This window comes from Colobus angolensis, unplaced genomic scaffold (genome assembly GCF_000951035.1).
Source record: "Colobus angolensis palliatus isolate OR3802 unplaced genomic scaffold, Cang.pa_1.0 Scaffold207, whole genome shotgun sequence".
Classification (NCBI taxonomy): domain Eukaryota; kingdom Metazoa; phylum Chordata; class Mammalia; order Primates; family Cercopithecidae; genus Colobus; species Colobus angolensis.
The window spans coordinates 4,055,980-4,078,849 of record NW_012115233.1 but is presented as its reverse complement, the minus strand read 5'-3'; the positions used below and the strand labels follow the sequence as shown (position 1 = coordinate 4,078,849).

The window sequence follows — 22,870 nt, the reverse complement described above, 5'->3', positions numbered from 1 at the left end:
CAGTGCAAAAATGGACTAATACAGTTCTTAACAATGATAATGTTGCACGAATCCTCAAAGCCTGTGAATACATTATCTTATGTGGCAAAAAGGACTTTGCAGTTGTGATTAAATTGAAGATCTTGACTTTGGGAGATTCCACTGGACTATCTGGGTAGGCGCAATATAATCAGGAGGGCCTTATGAGCAGAAGGCAGGAGAGTCTATCAGAAAAGATGTGACAATGGAAGAGGAGATTGGAGTGGTGCTGCCATAAGCAAAGGAATGCAGGCCTTTGGATGCTGGAAAAGGCAACAGAGGGAGTCTTCCCTGGAGTCTCCAGAATGAACACAGGTCTGCTGAACACTTGATTTTAACCACTGCATAATTGCTACTTTTTAAAAATTGAAGATGAACAAGTTCAGATTAAAAATTTTGCTCAACTCCACTATATCCTAGGTGTGTGACTTTGGACAAGTTAACTTTCTAAGTCTGTTGTGTTATCTAAAAATTGTGATGAGAATAGCACCTACTTCATGGAGGTAATAGGGCTAGTAGGGTGTTAGTTGCTAAAGCTAGTAATAGGTTAATTATTCTTTTTCGAATGTTATCGAAACTAGTTGATTGGAAGTCAACTGTACTGATTATACTAAAAGAATAGGATCCTCATCTGTAGATAGAAATATATAGGAACAATCAGACTACATCTACAAAGTGTCAATATCAGGCGGCGGCTTCAAAGCCGAAATGGTGGTTGGATGTAAAGTGATGTAATAATTGGCGAATAAGGCAGATAATGAGGAATGTTGATCCGATAATGACATGGAGTCCGTGGAAGCCTGTGGCAATAAAAAATGTTGAACCGTAGACACCATCAGAAATAGTAAAAGATGTAAGACCCATTTCAGAATTCTGACCTCCAAAACTGTAAGGTCATGCCTTTATGCTGTATTAAGCTGCTACATACGTGGTAATTTGTTATAGCAGCCATAGGAATATAATACAGAATTGGGGTGGCTCCTGAGAATCTGCATTTCTAATAGTTTCAGGTGATGCTAATGATTCAGGTCCAGGGATCGCTCTTTGAGAACTGTTGGCTTTCAGGGAAGCGTGCCATCCCCAGTGCTCTTCCAAACTTTGGACTATAAGCTAAACAAATCACTTGTTCTCTCAACAGTGCTGGAAGCATGCAAATAGAAGTGTTGGCTTCAACAACACTTATCCCCAGAAAGTGCCTATTAGGGAAATCAACATTTAGACTGATTTTTTTTCTTTCCATTCTGCTCTGAAAGAATGGTGGAGAGCCACTGGGCTGTCACTATGACTAGCCATTAAAAACATATCGTGTTAGTATTTTATAAGTATTTATCTTGCTATATGGCTATTTTCTCTGAGAGAAAATTGCAGAGCAGTGTCATGGTATATACTCTCAAGAAATCGCCAAGGAAAACAGAAAAAGAGTCTCCACATTCTAGAAAGGAAATGGAACAGAGAGGTTTGCAATGAGCAAGGTATTCTGGTTCCCTTTATGCACCCTCTGCTCGGCAACTCCTCCCCTTTTGCCACACCAAACTGACTTTGGCCATACCTCTATAATTATCTGACATTGCTCCCTTCCACTAAGCTCTTCCAGGTAATGATATTGACTTTTCCATCCCAGTATGCTCAGATGGGGGTAACAGTGATGGTTACTATGGGCCCTAAACCAGTCAGCCACATTCCCTAGATCTGCCAAGAGGTCTCCTGGGTTCTGTTTGAGATGGAAGACCTTATCCTATTGTCTCCAGAGTTCCTGGTAGAGGAAAAAAAGAGGAAGGAAGAGAACAAAGGCCTGATGATTTACCGTGAATCCAATACCTTGGGTGTAGTAGTTACAGAATATCAATGCACAGTCAGGAAGACTTGGAGGATCCATTAGACTGTTGCCCTTGCCATTTCTGCCTCCTCCTTCCCTTCCCTCTCTCTTTCCCCTCATCTCTGTCTGTCTCTTCTTCTTCTCTTGGCAGGCAGTGGAGTTCAACCCAGGATTTGAATTCTGGCCCTGCCTTTTGCTAGCGTGTGACAAGAAATCTCTCCGATTATATTAAGTAGGGGCAAAGATACCCACCTCAATTCTCTGATGTGAACTAGATGAAAGAATATCTGCAATGTATCTGGTGCATAGTAGGAGCTCAATTAACATTCTCCATGAGGCTGTTGCTACTCTGCAGCCTTCTCACTACAAAGTACTATTCAATCAATGAATTTCACAGAGAATGCAGAGTAGGAAACAACTTTAATGAGAAACCCAGTTTCCCTTTCATTTCAAGACTATGACATTCCCACTTCTTTGAGGTCTTCCATTGCCTAGGTGGCCTTCCTCTTATAGTTAGGCATGCTTAGCGCTCTGGGCATGGGCTCGTCTTTGCCAAAATTTCTTTCAATCAAGTAATTATATACGCCAATAGGCAAATAGAAAGCAAGACAGAGCCACAAGTAAGCGCCTTTCCCTGGTGTGTAATAGGCAAAGGGGCTCTTCGCCGAGATAGCATGCTGGATGTCCCGCAGCACTGGAGAGAAGTCCGTGCTGGCCTTCGAGTTGATGAATAGGAGGAAATTCCTCTGCGATAAGATGTAGTCCTGGCCGTAGTCTTCCTGAACCTCAGCGGGTAGGTGGTCCAGAATGTCCTTCTCCAGCTTTTCCCACTTGTCACTCGTGCCTGCGATACCTGGGGCGAAAGGAAAGGAAGAGTCAGATCCTGGGAAGGCCAAAGAAGTCAGGGAGCAGGCGCTCATCTCTGTTGGGAAGGATGGGCCTTTGCAAATGCCATTTATTTATTTATTTATTTATTTATTTATTTTTGTGAGACAGAGTCTTGCTCTGTCACTCAGGCTGGAGTGCAGTGGTGTGATCTCAACCCACTGCAACCTCTGCCTCCAGAGTTGAAGCGATTCTCCTGCCTCAGCCTCCCGAGTAGCTGGGATTACAGGCATCCACCACCATGCCCGGCTAATTTTTGTATTTTTAGTAGAGATGGGGTTTTGCCATGTTGGCTAGGCTGGTCTTGAACTCCTGACCTCAAGTGATCTGCCCACCTCAGTCTCTCAAAGTGCTTGAATTTCAGGTGTGAGCCACCATGCCGGGCCTGCAAATACCTTTTAAAATGTGTGCTTTATAATGGCATTTATTATCACTTCTAAACCTACATACAGAAAAATGCACACATGATTGGATTTTTCCAAACTGGTAGCCCATGTGACCAGCAAACAGATCAAGAACAAAACAGGGCTGGGCACAGTGACTCATATCTGTAATCTCAGCACTTTGGGAGGCCCAGGAAGGGGAATCACTTGAGCCTAGTAGTTCAAGATCAGCCTGGGCAACAGCGAGATCCCATCTCTAAAATATATATATATATACACACACACACATATACATAGACATGGACATATACACAGAAATTTAGCTGGGCACAATGGTGCTCACTTGTAGTACCAGCTATTCGAGAGACTGAGGCAGGAGGACCCTTGAGCCTACAAGTTGGAGGATGCAGTGAGCCATTATATGACTGCACCACTGCACTCCAGCCTGGGCAACGGAGCTACACTCCAATTTTAAGAAAAGAAAAAGGGGGAAAAAAAACAGAACAGGACCAGCCCTGAAAGTCTCTCCTCTCAGCCCACTTCTCAGTAACCATTTTCCTGATTAACAGGATAGATTCATTTTGGCTGGTTTTGAACATTATATAAATTGAATCATATGAATAGTACTCATTGTTTAGCATCAGCTTCTTTATTCAACATTATGTTATGTGTGTTGATTCTCCTTTCAGCATAGTATTCCATTGCATCAAAATGCCACGAATTATTTATCCGCTATACTGTGATAGACACTGTGCTTGTTTTCAACTGGGCCTTTACAAATGCTGCTGCCACAAACACTCATGTCTTTTGGTGACTATTACATGTATAATATATCATGTAATGTCTACAATATAATATATACTGTATATGATATAGTATATATACACTCATATAAACATATATACATATAATTTTTTAATATAGAAGTAATGTCTACCTTTATATTTAAAATTAAATGCAGGATTTTAGGCTGGGCATGGTGGCTCATGCCTGCAATCCCAGCACTTTGGGAGGCCCAGGTAGGTGGATCACCTGAGGTCAGGAGTTCAAGACCAGCCTAGCCAACACAGTGAAACCCTGTCTCTACTAAAAAATACAAAAATTAGCTGGGTGTTGTGGTGGGTACCTGGAATCCCAGCTACTTGGGAGGCTGAAGCAGGGAGAATTGCTTGAACCCAGGAGGCAGAGGTTACAGTGAGCTGAGATCATACCACTGCACTCCAGCCTGGGTGACAGAATGAGACTCCGTCTCAAAATAAATAAACAAATAAATAAAATACAGGATTTTAAAAATTTAATCTATTTAGTAGATATATTTTTCATTGATGTTTTTAAAAATATGTGAAATGTAATTTTAATATAATTTACACATATATTTAAATTTTAATATACAAATTACATATGATTAAGTATAAATATATATTTTAAATAAAGGCAATACCTGCTTATTATATAAAATTAAAGAATTTATTTACTTTAAAATGTAGCAGCTCTGCCTCCTCATTATATAAAGTGAATAATAAGGAGATGTGCGTATTTTAAAAATTAATCTCCTCTACGGTAACTAACAGTTTTGTGTGCACTTCTACATTCCTTCCTTGTTCATACAAACGTACATACACGTAGAAGAATTTGATTTTTTTTTTAAACCAAGAAATAACAATAACAAAAAGGATCATACTATAGTATTTATATTTTCCATGAATTTGTTTTGACTTAGTAATAAATCACAGACCTCCCTTCTTGTCAATGTCTATAGATTAAACCAGAGCAACAGAATTTCCCATTGAACAGCTTTTAGCCAACCACTTCCCTATCCAACGACCTTCCAGTTGTTCCTATAGGTTTCAGCATTGCAAGCGCTGCCGCAGTAAATAGACTTTCACGACCTATTCGTTTGTACTTTGGCTTTACTTCTGTAAGCAAGAGTCCTCAGAGTACAGCCTGGTCAAAGGCACGTTCATTTTGAATTTTAATAGCTACTGCCAGATTACTTTCCAAAAAGACTGCAGTCTCCCACGCTCGCTCCTGCAAAGTGCTTGGTTGCTCAGATAGCTGTGGGGATGAACCCTTGCTAGCTTGGGTGACTCTTGGATATCAGGACTGCGGAGAAGGAGAGGTGCTTACTTGGAAATGTGGGCCAGTAAAATCCAGTTATACTCATGGAAATGCAAACGGAGTTTCAATTGCTCCTTTCTTTTCAGGAAGGCACACACTGTGCTTAAAGAAACGATTATCCTGACAATGACTCTGGAGGCGTTTAGGTCCTGAAAAACATGTTTTCGTGAGCTAGTATTCCTCCTGCTACCTCTCCCCGTCCCTGTCTTCATAGACTGGGGGTTCCTTTTCCTTTCCACCTCCTCCTTCGCTAAACATCTCATGGACTTTCTGGCCACTCTTGTGGGTACCCTATCCAGAGTCCCCAAAGCTCTCTTTGAGAGTGACAAAGCCATCAGTCTTTTGCCATCAGTCCATCATCATCTCCCACTTTTGACACACTCGCCCTACCCATCCATCCCATGCCACTTTGGTGCTACATACAATGAAGTTACTGATATGACCTGTATCAAAATCCCATCTCTGCCTCCCATCAGCTCTATGGCTTTGGGACTTCCTTAACTTCTCTGAGTCTCCATTTTCTCACTGCAAGATGGGGATATTATGATGCCTACTTCATAGGTGAGGATTAAGGGAGATAATGCACATAAAGCACTTAAAATCTGCTAATCTAGCATGCAGTATGATTTAGCTATCTTATTTCAGGGCACCAAAAAAATCTGGAATGTCTCTTAGAATGTCTTCAGAAGCTCCTTGTCTGTGTCCCTAAAGATTCTTTTTCTTGCCCCCACCTTCAAATAAGTATAAGTATGAAGTTTCATTCTCCAAACATGAGTTCTCTGCCTTCTGCTCTTTGGCTTCTTGCCTTCAGAGAGCTCATCAAATAACTTTAAACTGGGGGCAGCCTGATTTAAAAGGAAGAACCCAGGCACTGCATCTTGGGATCTGATCTCAAATTTCCCACGATCACGGTGTATGTGGGGTACCAGATCCCCACCCTAGGGCATGTTATCCACCCCAGCTCAGCACCATCACCAGGAGAATAATGTCAATGAAACCTGCTCCTCAAAGTTGTGGTGATTGGAGTATACATAGAAAGCGTGGAGGTATAAATTGGAGCAATATTTTAGAAAACAGGTTGGTATGATTCAGTAAAGCTGAAGCCAGGAAAACTGTGATCTGGTCATTCTTTCAGAGGCATTTGAACCAGAGTAACTCCATCTTGAATAGGGGCTGGATAAGATGAGAATGAGACCCGCTGGGCTGCCTTCCCTGGAGGTTAGGCATTCTTAATCACAGGATTAGCTAGGAGGTTGGCAGGATTGGTATCACAAGATACAAGTCATAATAACCCTGCTGATAAAACAGGATGTGGTAAAGCAGCCAACCAAAACCGACCAAAATCAAGACGGTGACAAAAGTGACCTCTGGTCATCCTCACTGCTCATTATATGCTACTTATAATGCATTACCATGCTAAAAGACACTCTCACCAGCGCCATGACAGTTTATAAATGCCATGGCAATGTCCAGAAGTTGCTCTGTATGGTCTAAAAGGGGGAGGAACCCACAGTTCCTGGTCATCCCTTCCACTTTCCCAGAAAACACACGAATAATTCTCCCCTTGTCTAAAATATAATGAAGAAATAACTATAAGTATACTCAGTCAAGCAGTCAATGCTGCTGCTGTACCTAAGAAATAGGCATTCTTTTGTTCCTTTACTTTCTTGATAAACTTGCTTTCACTTTACTCTGTGAACTCACCCCAAATTCTTTCTCATGCAAGATCCAAAAACCCTTTCTTGGGATCTGGATCAGGAGCCCTTTCCGGTAACAATTTCACTCTGGAGCATGTGTCATAGGAACAATTCAAGCACACAAAAAAACAAAGTACATGTACCAGAAAGTTCATAGCTGCATTGTTCATACTTGTTCAAACTAGAAGGGGCACAAACATGCCATCAACAGTAGAAAATCGTGGCATATTCACAGAATACTACACAGCAATGAAATGAGTGGACTACAGCTACACACAGTGGAGATAAATTGTCAAATGAGAATGTTTAGTGAAGGAAGCCAGACACAAAAGGATACATACATATTGATTCCATTCAAAGCGCAAAAGCAGTTAAAGTCAAATGCTATTGACTGGGATGGATATAACTCTACAAAGAAAAGCAAATCAATGATCATTACAAAGAGTAAGAGGCGATTACCTATTGGGTGGTTGGAGAGGGCTGTGATGGTAGAGGATCATGTAGGGGCTTCTGGGTGTTGGTAATGTTTTATTTTTTTATCTGGGTGTTAAGTACAAGAGTGTTTATAATAATTTGTTGAACCATGTGTGTATAATGCTTTTTTCTGTTTATGTATTTCTCGATTTTAAAATATAAGATCAATATCAGTAAAGAATGTATGGTAAGTGGGTATCCCAGTGCCTGGTAAGAACAGCTCTCCAGAACTACTATACATAGCAATTATATTGAATCTCCAAAATCATAACTTAACTGCAGGATTGCTCTCTTGTCTAAACGGAATTTTACATCTGTGTGTTGGAATTCTCTTTGGGCTGTGTCACCAAACCCTCAATCCTCCTGCCAGATTCAAAATCAAATTCACTGTTTCCCTCTTCCACCAGCTCTCAACCAGCTTTCCTCTCTCTGTAACCCAGTCTCTCAGTCCAACCAGGACATTTGGCTTCACCTCTGACCCATATCTCTTCTCTATCACCTCTCCTCAATTCTCCTCCCCACCCAGGGAGTCCCCAAGTGGGTAACCCCTCTCAAGACTTCATCTTCTCTGCATTTTTATCGCTCCAGTCCTGCCTCTCATCCTGGTGACCCATTTCCCTTTCTCTGGGTCTCTGTCCCTTTCTCTGAGTCTTGTACCCCCTCTACAACCTTAGGAGGTTCTCAGCTACCACGTGTTTCAAGCCAAGATTTCAATGTTTCTGTATAGATTTTATCTTTTGGATTTGGGATAACATTCAAACCTTTAGGGTTTGTTCTTTAGTGTGTTTAGCAATACCTTCCAGCCTGTGGTCTTTTATTAGAGATACTTTTTATATCTTCACTTGAATCATCAATGAAATGTTTGATGGCCCGTAACTAAAGACTGAGCCTTGGGGTAGGCTGCCTCTGCCCAGAGTTCAGATATGCAGGGAGGTGAGTGGAGAGAATGGCCATCTCTGCTTGGAGTGGAGGGAGGTGGGTCATATTCTTTAGAGGGAAGGAGAAAAATATTGTTTCTGAAATATAAAGAAGCTGGGGAAGGAAACCTTCTTGGCCAATGGAAACAAAAGACTAATAAATGTTACTCCAGGTATTGCTCAAACTTTTAGATGAAAATAAGCGCTCAAGCTAAATAAAGAAATCTCGTATGAAACTAATGGATTATATATTGTAAAACAGGTTTGGGTGGGGCAATGAAAATAATCAAAATTGGTGAGAGTCAGTTAGGGATCATTTTTGAGCTGCGTTCCCAAAGACCAAATACAACTCTACCAACGAGGAAGAGAGTGTGTGTCCTAGAAGGGACCTGCTCAGAGCAGGCACCAGGGGACCAGGGTTCTAACCCAGTGTGGCCTCTGCTTGCTGATGACTTATGAGCCAATGCATTTCCTTTGTGAAAGGAAGCAGGGGTGAAGCCATACATGGAGAGCCTGACACTTAGAAGAGGCCCACCCATCCCAAGTCCTGCTGGGTGGACCCTGAGAGCTGGAGAACTCTGTACACATGACAACCCCATCCCAACCCCTTGCACTAAGAGACTTAACCAAACTCCAGCGCAGTTTCTAACAGTATAAGGCCCTGTCCCTTGGATGACACCAGTCCCTCACTAAAATGCCTGCCTAAGAAGGCTCAGCCTTGCCAGAAAATTTTACTATTTGTTCTAGCCAACACATCCCTGAGAGGTCCCTGACTTCCCTTTCCTGAAATACTTACTAAAAAAGAACTTTAAATTGTGAATATATAGCTCTTGCAATGCAGAAGCATTTCTCTCCAGGATCTGAGAGCCATTCCTTTGGAATTGAATCATGCAGAAGGATCAGACCTCTGTTTCTCAGTCTCTGTGGGAAGACAGAATCTGGACTTCTTTTATTGCCAAGCTGGCCCCTCTGCATGGACACTGATGGACCCTTATGCTTTTTCACTAATCTGACTTACTGAGCCCCACTTTCCCCTCTCCCTCATTCTCCTTTTAAAATATTTAAAACACCTTTGCACAAATCAAAATGGAGCTTAGCTCTTTTCCCTACAGTCAGCAGTTACTGAATCAAACCTGTTTTCACCACTTTCACTGATGTCTGGCTGTGCTCATCTTTGACAACACTGAGGGGTTCAATGTGTGCTCTGTCAGACCAAGAGGACCTTCAGGGTTTCTTTCAGAATGAACATCACAGGTTCTTGGGCTCAGAAACCTACTTGTTCGGAAGCCTCCAGGTTGGATGGAAACAACTTTAATTCCCCACTTGGAAAGCTCGATTCTCATAACTGATGAGAACATGGTCACAGCCGCCTTTGATGAGCCATAAGATGCCAGCTTTGCCATTGGGGCCCCTCCTATGGGAATAAAGGGAGAAAAAGAAGTAAAGTTAGATATGTTCATTTGTTCATCCAGTAAATATTTAATCGGCATCTACTGTATGCCAGGAACTGGTATCAGTGACTCGGGCAGACAAAGGCAGACAAAGGCCCCTGAGCCCAGGTGAGCAATGTTCTTGCTCATTCCCACAGAGTAGCTTCATTTGCTTCTGCCCTCCTTGGCTCCCCTATTGCAGCTGGTAGGATGACAAACCAAGTTGAAGGCTCAGTCTTGCCCAACTCCTAAGCAAAATGTAATTTAGGGCTGGCTGCGGTGGCTCACGCCTGTAATCCCAACACTGTGGGAAGCCGAAGTGGGTGGATCCCCTGAGGTCAGGAGTTCGAGACCAACCCAGCGGACATGGTGAAGCTCCGTCTCTACTAAAAATACAAAAATTTGCCGGGTGTGGTGATGCATACCTGTAATCCCAGCTACTCATGAGACTGAGACATAAGAATCACTTGGACCCCAGAGGGCAGAGGTTACAGTGAGCTGGGATCACGCCACTGCACTCCAGCCTGGTGACAGAGTGAAACTCCGTCTCAAAAAAAAAAAAGTAATTTAGGTAAGATGAAGAGCATCTACTGACCAGGCCCTGATCTTCTAGCCTGACCAACCTACCTTCTGAGGTTCCTGGTAAACATATCTTTTTCAGGGGAGGAGAGTCCACTATTCAACCTACTACAACACCTATAATTGAACCGGTTGGGCTCAATACTTGTTGCAATGAGGAATAATGTGCATCATGGGGAATGGTGGGGCATCTCTGTAAGAGAGTGTGAGAAAGGACTTATTCTAGGGCTAGAGCAGATGCTCTGTATCCCACCTAAATCGTATTTAGCTCAGAAGTTGGTGAGATTGAGCCTTAAACTGAGTTTGTCACTGGACCAGCTATAAGGAAGTAATGGAAGGCAAGATCAAAGGAAGCCAGGAAAGGGAGTGATCTACTTGGAATAAGAGTCTCTGCAGATGTCATTGAGGCAAGGATCTCTACAAAAGACCATCCTGGACTATGATGGGCCCTAAATCTCATTAATGATGCATGTCCTTATCAGAGACAGAAAAAGAGAAGACACAAAGGAGAAGGCCATGTGAAGATGGAAGCAGAGATTGGGGTTGTGTCGCACAAGCCAAGGCACATCTAGGGCCACCAGTAGCTGAAACAGGCAAGGATAGATTCTTTCCCAGACTCTCAAGAAGGAGCACAGCCCTGCTAACACTTGGTTTAGACACCTGGCCTCCAGAACTACAAAAGAATAAATTTCTGATGTTTTAAGCCACTCCGTTTGTGGTGATTTGTGACAGCAGCCCTAGACTAGGAATTGAGGTGCATTCCTGGTGGTCTTCAGCAGGAAGACACTGAAGTTATGAAGGAGCAAAGACAGTGAGAGCTCACAGTGCCTCATGATGTCTCATAGGAAGACTAGACCCATAACAACAGGGCTCCCAGTCTTGGCAAAGATTTCCCAAGTCAAAGAAGCATCCGCTGGGTGAATAGACAAGCAAACTGTGGTCCAGCCATATAATGGAACACAACTTAGCCATCGAAGGAAATGAGCTTGATACATGTAACAACATGGATGTCTCAAAACAATTATGGACAGTCAGAGAGCCAAACAAAAAGGGTGTGTATTCTTTGGTATAATTCCCTTCATGTAAAGTTCTAGGAAATGCAAATTAATCTCTAGTAAAACAGATCAGTGGTGACCTGAAAGGTGGGGGTGCTATGAACGTTGTGCCCACCCCCATCAAAACTCATATTTTGAAGCCCAAACTCCTAGTGTGGTGGTATTTGGAGATGGGGCCTTTGGAAGGTAATTAAGTCCTGAGGGTGGAGCCCTCGTGATGAGAGGGATTAGTGCCCTTTTAAGAAGAGATACCATTGAGCTTATTTATAATCTCTCTCAGACAATTGATGAGCTAGTAATTTGTTGTCTCTCAGACAATTGGCGAGCTAGTAAACTCCTCTTCCATTTTTGGTTTAAGCTAAGTTGGAGTTTGGCCCTGTCCCTTAAAACAAAAGGTCCCAAGGCTTAACTGATATAATTTTAACACAATGTCTGGCATCAAGCAGGGTCTCATTAAACTGGTTAATCTTGCCACAGATGGCCAGCGGATTTTTATGTAAGTGATTTATAATTTCATGAAATCTTAGTGTTTGAAATCCAACTCCTATCTATTACTAGTAAGAGAGGCCAAAGAAGTTAAAGCAACTTGTTCAAAGTCACAGTGTGGGCTGTGTGGCAACCCCAGTTTATGGGGTTAGCCAGAGTTCTCACTTCTCCACGACCTTTACAGATGATGAAGGTTGGTCAGATAGAAGGCAAACAGGTGAGCAGAGGAGCCAACACCGACTGCATTCAAATCCTAGCTTGACCATTGATTAGCCACCTGTTATCAGGAGAGTCACTTTATATTTGGCCTCTGCCTTTTTATTTGCAAATTAAGAGTAGTGATAGTACAAGCATCATAGGATCGTTGTGAAAGTTAAATTAATAATATATTAGAATAGTGCCTGGCACAAAGTAAGCTCCATATAAGGGCTTCCTAGTATTAGTGCTACTCAGGCTTTTCAAAATAATATCTTAATAGCCCAAAAGGCTCCATATGTTCACGGTGTCTTAGAGTAATAAGTGCACCTGCTTCAGAATCTCCAGCAGCTGTTGTTTATTATGTAGATTACTAAGAGCCACCCTGGACCCACTGAATCAGAATCTACACTTAATACTTATTCAAGCAATCTTTTGAATATTACATCTTGAACTATTACATTAGGGTTTTGTCACATATTTGTGCACATGAGCTTTTGTGATAATGCACTGCCTTATGGATAAGTGCTGTGGTTTGAATGTGTCCCTCCAAAAGTGTACATTGAAACTTAATCCCCAATGCAACACCTCCCCAGTGTTAGGAGGTGGGGTGTACCAAGAGGTGATTAGGCCTTGAGGATGGGGTGAATGGATTAATGCCATTATCTTGAGAGTGGGTTCATCATAAAAGGGGGAGTTTGGCCCCCTTTCACTCTCTTTCTCTTTCTCATTCTCTCTTGCCCTTCTACCTTTTGCTGTGGAACAACATAGCAAAAGACCCTCATGAGATGCCACCCCTTTGATCTTGGACTTCCCAGCCTGTAGAACCAAGAGCCAATCAATTTCTGATCATTATAAATTACCCAGTCTGTTGTATCCTGTTATAGCAACACAAAACAGACTAAGACAATGACTATGACATACGAAGTTTGAGAGTAGATCATATACCACATTAACAATCTAAATAAAAAGTATGCTTTGAATCAAACATTTAAGACTCATTTATCTTTTGCATTATTTTGAATGCTGCAAGAACTGCCAATATTAGACCATGTCTTACCTATGAAATGGTAGTATTATATGGTTCAACCTCATAGATCCAATCTTGCTGTTAATGCTTAAGATGATGTAAGATGAGATAAATATAGGTGTCCAAGGTTGCTGATTAAGAGCCACTGTGCCTCAAGGCTTTCTGACCTTACATACCCCTTCATTGTCTGTCCAGTTACAGCCTTTAATTTTTTAATTTAACTTTTAATTTTATCAAGGTAAAAACACTTAATATGAGTTCTACCTTCGTAACAATTTTTTTAAGTGTGAAATACAGCATTGTTAACTATTGGCACAATGTTGTATAGCAGATCTATGTAACTTATTCCTCTTGCATTACTCAGACACTTGGAATAACCTAATATTAGGTAACTTAAGAGAACACCCCTTGTTATTCACTTAATGTTTGTGTTTCCAAAAAATTCCTATCTCAAAGCCCTAATCCTCAGGATAGCTGTATTTGGAAATGAGGACTCTAAAAAAGTAAAGTTAAATGAGATCAGAAAGATGAGGCCCCTGATCCAACAGAATTAGTGTGCTTGTAAGAAGAGACACCAGACACTTCACACTCTCTCCTTGAACATGCACCAAGGAAGGGTTATGTGAGGACACAGCAAGAAGGTAGCTGTCTGTAAACCAGGAATAAAGCCCTCACCAGAAAACCAACCATGCTGGCATTTTGATCTGGTACTTCTAAACTGCATAACTGTGAGAAAATAAATTTATGTCCTTTAGGCCACACGATTCATGATATTTTATTGTGGCAGTCTGAGCAGACTAACATATGTAGTCAACAACAGGACCTGTCTTAACCAATAAGGTACAGAACTATGGACTCTTTCCACTCTTCCTAGACCTAGACTGCATACTTTCTATCCTTATTTAGCATAGGCATGAAAATCATCCCCCTCTTCTAAGTCATATTCCCCCACATGCCTCTGTGAACTATTCAGTCAATTTGTTCCCTGGGCTGTGTTCCCTTACCTGGCAAGGGAATAAATTCAGCATTCATTTTGTTGATTATTCTGGTGGTCATTTTCTTTCCTTTACATTGTGGTATATTGTTGACAGTGGGCTAAAAATAAGGGATTTGAAGTTACCATTCTGAAGCTTACAAAAGAATTGTGGAGACCCTGTCTCTCCCCACCGTATGTGTACTTAGCATCATGTTTTCAAGGTTCATTCATGTTGTAGCATGTATCAGTACTTCACTCTTTGTAAAGCTGAAAACTATTCGTTTATATGGATATGCCACATTTTATTTATCCAGTGACCCATTTATGTCTACTTGAATTGTTTATACCTTTGGCTATTACGAATAATGTTGCTGTGCCCATCTATGTACAAGTTTTTGTTTGAACACCTGTTTTCTATCTCTTACATATATACCTAGGAGTAGAATTGCTAGGTCACACAGTAATTCTAAGTTTAACTTACTGAGGAACTGCCAAATGTTTTCCACATGCACTGAACCATTTTATATTTCTACCAGTAGTATAAGAGGGTTCCAGTTTCTCCACATTCTCACCAACATGTGTTTTTTTCTGTGTTTTATTATTATTATTATAGCCATCTTAGGGTGTATGTTATATTATGGTGGTTTTTCATTACGGCCATCTTAGGAGGTATGTTATCTTAATGAGGTTTGATTTCCAGCCATTGTGTATTTAGAAGGCCTCTGGTGATTCTGATGCAGCTAAAGCTTGAAAATGTGGTCTGGGGATTAGTACCAACAACATCACTCAGGAACTAGTTATAGATTTGCAGAATGTTAGGCCCCACCCAGACCAATCCAGTCAGATTCTACCTTTCAGCAAGATCTCCAAGTGATGCCCACATATGTCAGTGTTGAGAAGCAACGGAGTAAGAGATAGCCCTAAATTGCCATCACTTCCTAATTACCATTTAAACAGACCAGAGTTAGGGTTTGTATTTTATGCCCCTGCTTATCTTACATGTTCTTGCTTAACAGCCTGGAAAAGTAGAAAGCACATAGTACTTGGAGTAAAACAGACCCTGGTTCAAATCCTGAGTTTATCACTTACCAGCTATACAAACTTGGGTTACAGAGTGCTTGATCTAGAAAATTAATTAATATCTGCATTCTGTGGATGTTAGAATGGACATCTTGGACACCTATATTTATTTCATCTTATGTCATTTTAAACATTAATGGCAAGATTGGATCTTTGAGGTTAAACCATACAATACTGTCATTTCATAGGTAAGACATGGTCTAATATTGGCAGTTCTTGCAGGGTTCAATTTACATGTAGGCATGTAAATCTCTCACACAACCCAGCACAAGGAAGTTCACTCAGTCTTGCTCTACCCACCTTCCCCCTTGTCCCACAAGCGCTCTGCAGAGTGTCAGGGAAGAAAATCTCAGCCTTGGCTTCCTGTTTTGCCACTGAGCAACTGAGGGACTGGCTGAATGACTTGCCAAATGATTCTTTTAAGGCAGCTCGCTTAGCAAGGAAAAGTCCAGGAATTATCCCACAGTCTGGACTGAGACAGAACTGAAGGCTGAAACTGTGAACTCCATTAGATCCTTTAATTTGTAGACTTGTAAGAATCTCTAAGATTGCTTGCTTTGGTGTAAAGTAATTTTGATATATTTTAAACAGCTTGGGCTGGACTCAGTAGCTCATGCCTATGATCCCAACACAATGGGAGGCCAAGACAAGAGGATTGTTTGAAGCCAGGAGTTCAAGACCATCCTAGGCAACACAGTGAGACCCCATGGCAAAATAAATAAGCAGATGTGATGGCACATGCCTGTATTCCCAGCTACTCAGGAAAGTGAAGTGGGATTATTGCTTGAGCCCAAGAGTTCAAGGTTATATAAGCTACAATCATGCCACTGCACTCCAGCCTGGGCAACAGAGGGAGATCTGTTTCAGAGGGCTTTATTTTCAACTCTTCTTATTCAAGCATAGCATGAGGGCCTGAAAAAGGTTTTGGGCCTCAGACAGAACAATTTTCCAACTGTCCTTTGTACCATTAGAGTTGTTTCCCACTTCCTCTAATACTAGGTTAAAAAAATAAAAATATGAAAACTAAAAAAAGAACAACAAAAAAACAGCTTGATGTGGCAGACAACTGTGATTACTATCTCTCAGTGGAGAGGTCCCTTTGACTGGGGTACTTCCTATACACCAGTGACTGTGCTAAGCACTCAGAACCCGCGGTGCATTTAAATCTGCAGCCAAGATCAGAGGTTTTCAATTGGGGGTGATTTTGCACCCCAGTGATCATGAGAAATATCTGGAGATGTGTCACAACTAGGAGTGGGTGCTGCTATAGTCTAATGGGTCAGGGACACATATGCCATTAATACTCCATAATGCACAGGACAGTCCCCCTACGGAAAGAATTCTCCCCACCAAAATGCCAGTAGTGCCAAGGTTGAGAAATATTGCCCTGGACTCAGGTGCTACATGACCATCATTTGAAGACAGAGAGAGACAAGTAAGGTGACCTGACCCAGGTCACCCAGCTAGTAATCAAAGAGCAAGATTTAAGCCAAAATGACACAAAATCTCTGAGGCCTGGGTCATTTTAGAAGGGCTTGTTTTCAAGCATAACATGCAATTGCACACGAGTGTTTATGCGAACATTTCTGAAGAGGAAAACTGGCGCTTTTAGGCCTCTCAAACAAAAGTTTTTCCAACTGCCCTTTGTACCGTCAGAGTTGCCTCCCGTGCCTCTGATCCTTGGTTAAATATTTATCTAACTGCCTTGCTGGGATTTGTGTTAAAGAGCTATGATATTTGTGTGGGAGGGATAATCAACATGTTATTACAATGGGGACAAGTCTCCTGTAGTAGACATGGTCAAATCTGGAAGGAGTGACCTGTTGGGGTCACCTCCTCAGGAGCTAGTAAGTGATGGGGCAGAGGATGAAGGGTCATTCGGTGTCACAGTCAGAGGCAGTTGTACCAGCAGCTGGCAGATTAAGAAGCTACAAGCACACAGACTGTCAGCTGCTGCCCCAGATCCGCGTGGTTGATGGTTTTTGGGTTGCCAATGCTACTGGGCCATTCACTGCATGCCAAGCTCAAGGCTGATGCTTAAACATGCATTATTTCATCTCATCTCTCCATGGTCCCCAGAAGAAGCAAATACTATTATCCTCATCTTAAAATGAGGAGGCTGCAACTCAGAGGTTCAGAACTGTTCCCAAGGTCATGCAGTTGTCATTGGTAAAGACAGGATTAAAACTTGGGCAGTCTGTCTTCATTCTGCTTGCCTGGCATCCTAGAAGATTCTTACCTGTATTCCTACATGATGTATCTTACTCTTTCCCTTTTGTGTTCCTTTCTTTAGGGATGGAATATGTAGGAGGGAAGGACATCGGAGGGAAGGACGTGGTTGACTCTAGATTGCATTTCTTAGAGAAGAACTTAAAGAAGTAATGTTTCTCCCCATCCCACTCCTGGAACTTCCCACCCGTAGGAGTGTATTGAGAAAACATGGATTATGTTGACTTTATTTCCACACAAGAATGGGAGTTAGACTGGAACAATCATCTAAGAGTGGAGCTAGTAGAAAGCAAAAAATGGCCAATAAGGTACCACTGGGAAGAGCATCTGAGAGCCTTTGGCCTTGTGTTTGACGTGGTGGTAACATATGGTTACACTGAGTCACCAGGGAAGGAGGTGGCTTAGTGAGTCAGAATATGAAACTCAAGTTCAAGTTCAAGTTCTAGCTTACAGACCAGTCACTGAATCCTTCTGGCTTTGGTTTTTATAACTGCAAAATGAGGATAGCAACATTACAGAGGTTATTGGGGTCATATACCTGAGAGCATTCAACAAATGCCTGAAATGTAGTGGATCCTTCATAATAACTCTTAATATTTATTAGATATCTACTATATGCCAAGCACTGTTCTGAGTGTTTTAACATCAGCTCTAAAGGTATTTAATGGTCACAGCTGTCACAGGAGGTAGATTCTAGTGTTATCCTCAGGAACCTCATTTTAAAAAATGAAAACACTAAAGTGTAGAGAGTTTAAGTGACTTTCCCAAGGACACAGAAAGTGATAGAAATAATAGCTAACCCTTACATAAAATTTACAGTGTCCACACAAAAACTTGCACAAAAAATATTCAGAGAAGCATTATTCATAATAGCCCAGAATTGGAAAGAACCTAAATGTCCATCAACTGATGAATGGATTTTTTAAATGTGGTTATACTTATATGCATATTCAAAAAGCTGCAAAGAACCCTATTGAGGAGAACGTTTTGGGAGTTTCAACTTTCAGACAAACATCCTTTTAAGCAATGTGTACGTTCAAACTCTGGCTGCCTCTGCCCAAATGAGAGGCACATGGAACTTCTCACTGAGGCTGGACAACCAGGTAGAAGGTCAGGAGAGGGCGTAGAAATTCTGCCTGATAGAGACAGCAAGGAGGGTAAGAAGTGGCCAGTGGGCACAGGGCACTGAGCAGTCTTTAACAGAAAACAAAGGAGCCAAACTTTAATGGATTAATGAGGTTGTCGAGAAGTAGAGGCTGCGAGTCACCTAGCTTTTGAAGGAGCTCAGGGGAAAAGGGTAAAAGAAGCTCTCACCGTTCAGCTCCCACTTACAAGTGAGGACATGCGGTATTTGGTTTTCTGTGCCTGCGTTAGGTTGCTAAGGATAATGGATTCCAGCTCCATCCATGTCCCTGCAAAGGACGTGATCTCATTCCTTTTTATGCCTGCATAGTATTCCATGCTATATATGTACCACATTTTCTTTAATCTATCATCGATGGGCATTTGGGTTGATTCCATGTCTTTGCTATTGTGAATAGGGCTGCAATGGAAAATACATGTACCTCAGAATTTAAAATTAAAATTAAAAAATAAACAAGTCCGGGGCAGTGTCCATTAATAAAAATAATAATAACTCACAGCCTTCAGGGAAGACACACTACACATGAGCATCTATGCTAAGAACTTTATGAGAGTTATTTGATTTAAGCCTCAGAACGCCCCTATGTGGTCTTATTTCCTCCTCTTATTCATCCACTCTTATTGCCTTTATGGGGACAAAAGTGGAGCTTAGAGAGGCTATAGGACCTTGGGTTTTCCAGGAGTGTCACCCAACCAGGAAGTGGAGAGGAGAGCCCCGCGCTCCTGGCTCCCAGCCCAGCTCAAGGAGAAAAGGATTGAGAGTCTGGGGAGGAATCATTCTTAGAACATAGCCTGGGGTAGAATGAAAGGCCCAGGGAGACAGAAGGAGTTAGTCGGGAGGAAGAAGGAGGAAAGGCTGAAGAGGAGAATGAATGACAACAGAAGGAACGAGGAAACGTTAGGGAAGTTCATGCGGGACAGCTTCAGTTTGTTTGTGAGAGTTCCAGAGAGGAGGGGACTAGAGCAGAGAAATAAACAGCAAACACGATTTGCAATGATTTTTTCTTCTATTCTGCACACCTCTTGCCTTCCAAGGAGGGCAGATCCAATGGAAGTGTTTAGTTTATTGAGCAGCTAAGAGTAGGTGGATGTGATATGAACGTGTGGTTATGGGGGAAGGAAGGAGAGGGAAAGATAAGGAAAGAAACCGCGGAGATTTGGGAGCCAGGAAGGACAGGGAGGGGGAAGTAACCAGGTGAGGTGGCTGGCAACTGAACACCTTCGGAAGGAGGAAAAAAAAAAATCTAAAGGGAATTTGCATTAAATGGTGCTTTGTGGTATATGGAATCTCCAGTAAAATCTGCATTTTCTGGAGTTGGCTCTGCCTTTTTGGAATGCGATAAAGTGCTAAGTGTTCCTTCAACATGGTGTAAAGAATGAGGAGAAAGTGTTCATGGAGACCTGAATTACATAAGATTGGGAGGAATGAAGTTTAAATTTGAGGGAAAAAAGAAAAATGTTTGGAATCAGTAATTAGGTGCATGTGATTTGTTGTAAATCAGAGCTCGTTTAAAGTCAAACCAGACACATTATTTTCCCACAGCTGCTATAATAAATTACTACAAACCTAGCAGTTTAAACATTGCAAATTTATTATCTTATGATAAAATCAAGGAGTCAGCAGGGTCATGCTCCTTCTGGAGGCTCTCGGGGAGAACTAGTTCCCTTAACTTTTCCAGCTTCTAGAAGCCACCTGCATTCCTTGGTTTCTGGCCCCTTCCTCCATCTTCAAAGCCAGCTGGATACCATCTTCCAGTTTCTCTCTGACTCTGACCCTCATGCCTGTTTCTTATAAGGACCCTTGTGATTGCATCAGATCCATCCAGAATATCCAGGATAACCTCCTCATCTCAAGATCCCTCACTCAATCACACGTGCACAGTCCCATTTGCCATGTGAGGTAACAGGCTCACAGGTTGCAGACACTGAGACGTGTATGTCTCTGAGGACCCATTATTCTGCCTTCCAGACCAGCTGCCTACTCGCAGCAGCCTGAGATAGTTTCTTCACGGTTATTTACTCTGCAGCAACGAATAACTGGAACAGAGTCATCAATTCCAGCTCAGTTTTTCCTGGCTGGTGCAAAGTTCCATGATAAATCTATGCCACCAAAATTCTTGTCATTCAGAAGGTGACAGAGGTGCCAGACTCAAGACAATCTGGTGGGTCAGGGCAACCACGTGCTTCTTCTGGAACCCTTATTAGTGACTGACTGCCTCTCTGCCTCCATGCACCTTGCTTCAAAGTGTAAATAACAGCAATGAACTCCCAAATAAGCACGTTTCCCAAATTGCTATTACATTAATTTTGCCAAAGATATATCAACAAGTCAGCATCACATTAGATGTTAATTTCTGTGGATTTGTTGGTTATATATTGCCTTTTACACATACTTTGACTTTTCTAATCCTTGCGTTACATTCTAGTTTTTTCTTTTCCAGTTCAAACTCTTTTCTATTGTTTCACAAAACTCTCCAGTAAGTGCTAGAGAGTCCCTTACTGTGTTCTCTGCTGAATTCCCCTGTTCCTTATCAATTACAGTGTTATGGACTGAATGGTTCCCCCCACCACACAGAAAAGTTTATATGTTGCGGTCCTAACCTCCAGTGTCTTGGAACGTGACTGTATTTGAAGATAGAACCTTTAAAAAGATGATTATAGTTAAATGGGATCATAGGAGTGGGGCCCTAATTCAGTATGACTGCCATTCTTATAAGAAGAGGAAGAGACACCAGGAGTGCAACAGACAGAGAGATGACCATGTGAGGACACAACAAAAAGGTGGTCATCTGAAAGCCGAGAAGAGAGAGCTCAGGAGAAACCAACCCTGCCGACAACTTGGTCTTGGACTTCCAGCCTCCAGAACTATGAGAAAAAAATTTCTGTTTTTTTAAGACACCCTGTCTGTTGTATTTTCTTATGGTAGCCCTAGCAAACTAACACAGAGGAAAACTGATCGTTTCAGAGCTTTGTTTCTTTAATTTTTAATATTTTGTGGTTACATAGTCAGTGTATATATTTATGGGCTACATGAGATGTTTTGATACAAGTATGCAATGCATAACAATCACATCAGGGCAAATGGGGTCTCCATCACCTTAAGCGTTTATCCTTTGTGTTACACACAATCCAGTTATACTCTTTTAGTTATTTTTAAATGTACAATTAAATTATTATTGACTATTGTCACTCTGTTGTGCTATCAAATACTAGATCTTACTCATTCTTTCTAACTATTTTTTGTACCCATTAACCATTCCTACCGCTCCCTCCTTAGTTCTCTCTACTACTCTTCCCAGCCTCTGGTAACCATCATTCTGCTGTATCTCCATGAGTTCAATTTAGCTCCCACAAATAAGTGAGAACATGTGAAGTTTGTCTTTATGCTCACTATGTTATTTCACTTAATATAATGACTTCCAGTTCCATCCACGTTATTGCAAATGACAATATCTCATTCTTTTATATGGCTGAATAGGACTCCATTGTGTGTATATGTACCACATTTTCTTTATCCACTCATCTGTTGATGGACATTTAGGTGACTTTCAAATGTTGGCTATAGTGAACAGTGCTGCAACACACATAGGAGTGCAGATATCTTTTTGATATATTGATGTCCTTTCTTGTGGGTACATACCTAGCAGTGGAATTGCTGGATAATATGGCAGCTCTATTTTTAGCGCTGTTCTCCATAGCAGTTGTACTAATTTACACCCCCACCAACAGTGTACAAGGGTTCTCTTTCTCCACATCCTTACCAGCATTTGCTATTGCCTCACTTTTGGATGAAAGTCATTTTTCCTGGGGTGAGATCATATCTCATTGTAATTTTGATTTGCATTTCTCTGATGATCAATGATATTGAACACCTTTTCATATGCTTGTTTGCTATTTGTATGTCTTGTCTTCTTTTGAGAAATGCCTGTTCAGATCTTTTGTACATTTTAAGTGAGATTATTTGACTTTTCCCTGTAGAGTTGTTTGAGCTCCTTATATTTTCTGATTATTAAGTCCTTGTCAAAGGGGTAATTTGCAAATATTTTCTCCCATTCTGTGGGTTGTCTCTTCACTTTGTTGATTGTATCCTTTGCTGTGCAGAAGCTTTTTAACTTGATGTGATCTCATTTGCCTGTGCTTGTTGGGTGTTACTCAAGAAACTTTGCCAATTCCAATGTCCTGGAGAGTTTCCCTAATGTTTTCTTATAGTACAATAGTTTCATAGTTTGAGGTCTTAGATTTAAGTATTGAATCCATTTTGAAATGATTTTTTCATATGGTGAGAGGGATCTAGTTTCATTCTTTTGCATATGGATATCCAGTTTGTTTTCTTTCTTTCTTTCTTTCTTTCTTTCTTTC

The 22,870-nt window shown here is 41.5% G+C and overlaps 1 protein-coding gene across 1 annotated transcript in view; it reads right to left on the bottom strand.

The window, feature by feature from the left end:
• Positions 1-2,237: 2,237 nt before the first annotated feature.
• HSD17B2 (hydroxysteroid (17-beta) dehydrogenase 2) overlaps positions 2,238-22,870 on the bottom strand; it is a 63,978-nt gene continuing 43,345 nt past the window's right edge. The window contains exons 4-5 of the mRNA XM_011942164.1: positions 9,585-9,722; positions 2,238-2,687 (exon numbers count right to left, since the gene is read on the bottom strand). Coding sequence (XP_011797554.1) covers positions 2,326-2,687; positions 9,585-9,722 — 500 coding nt within the window. The 3' untranslated portion in view covers positions 2,238-2,325. The remainder of the gene's footprint in view (positions 2,688-9,584; positions 9,723-22,870) is intronic.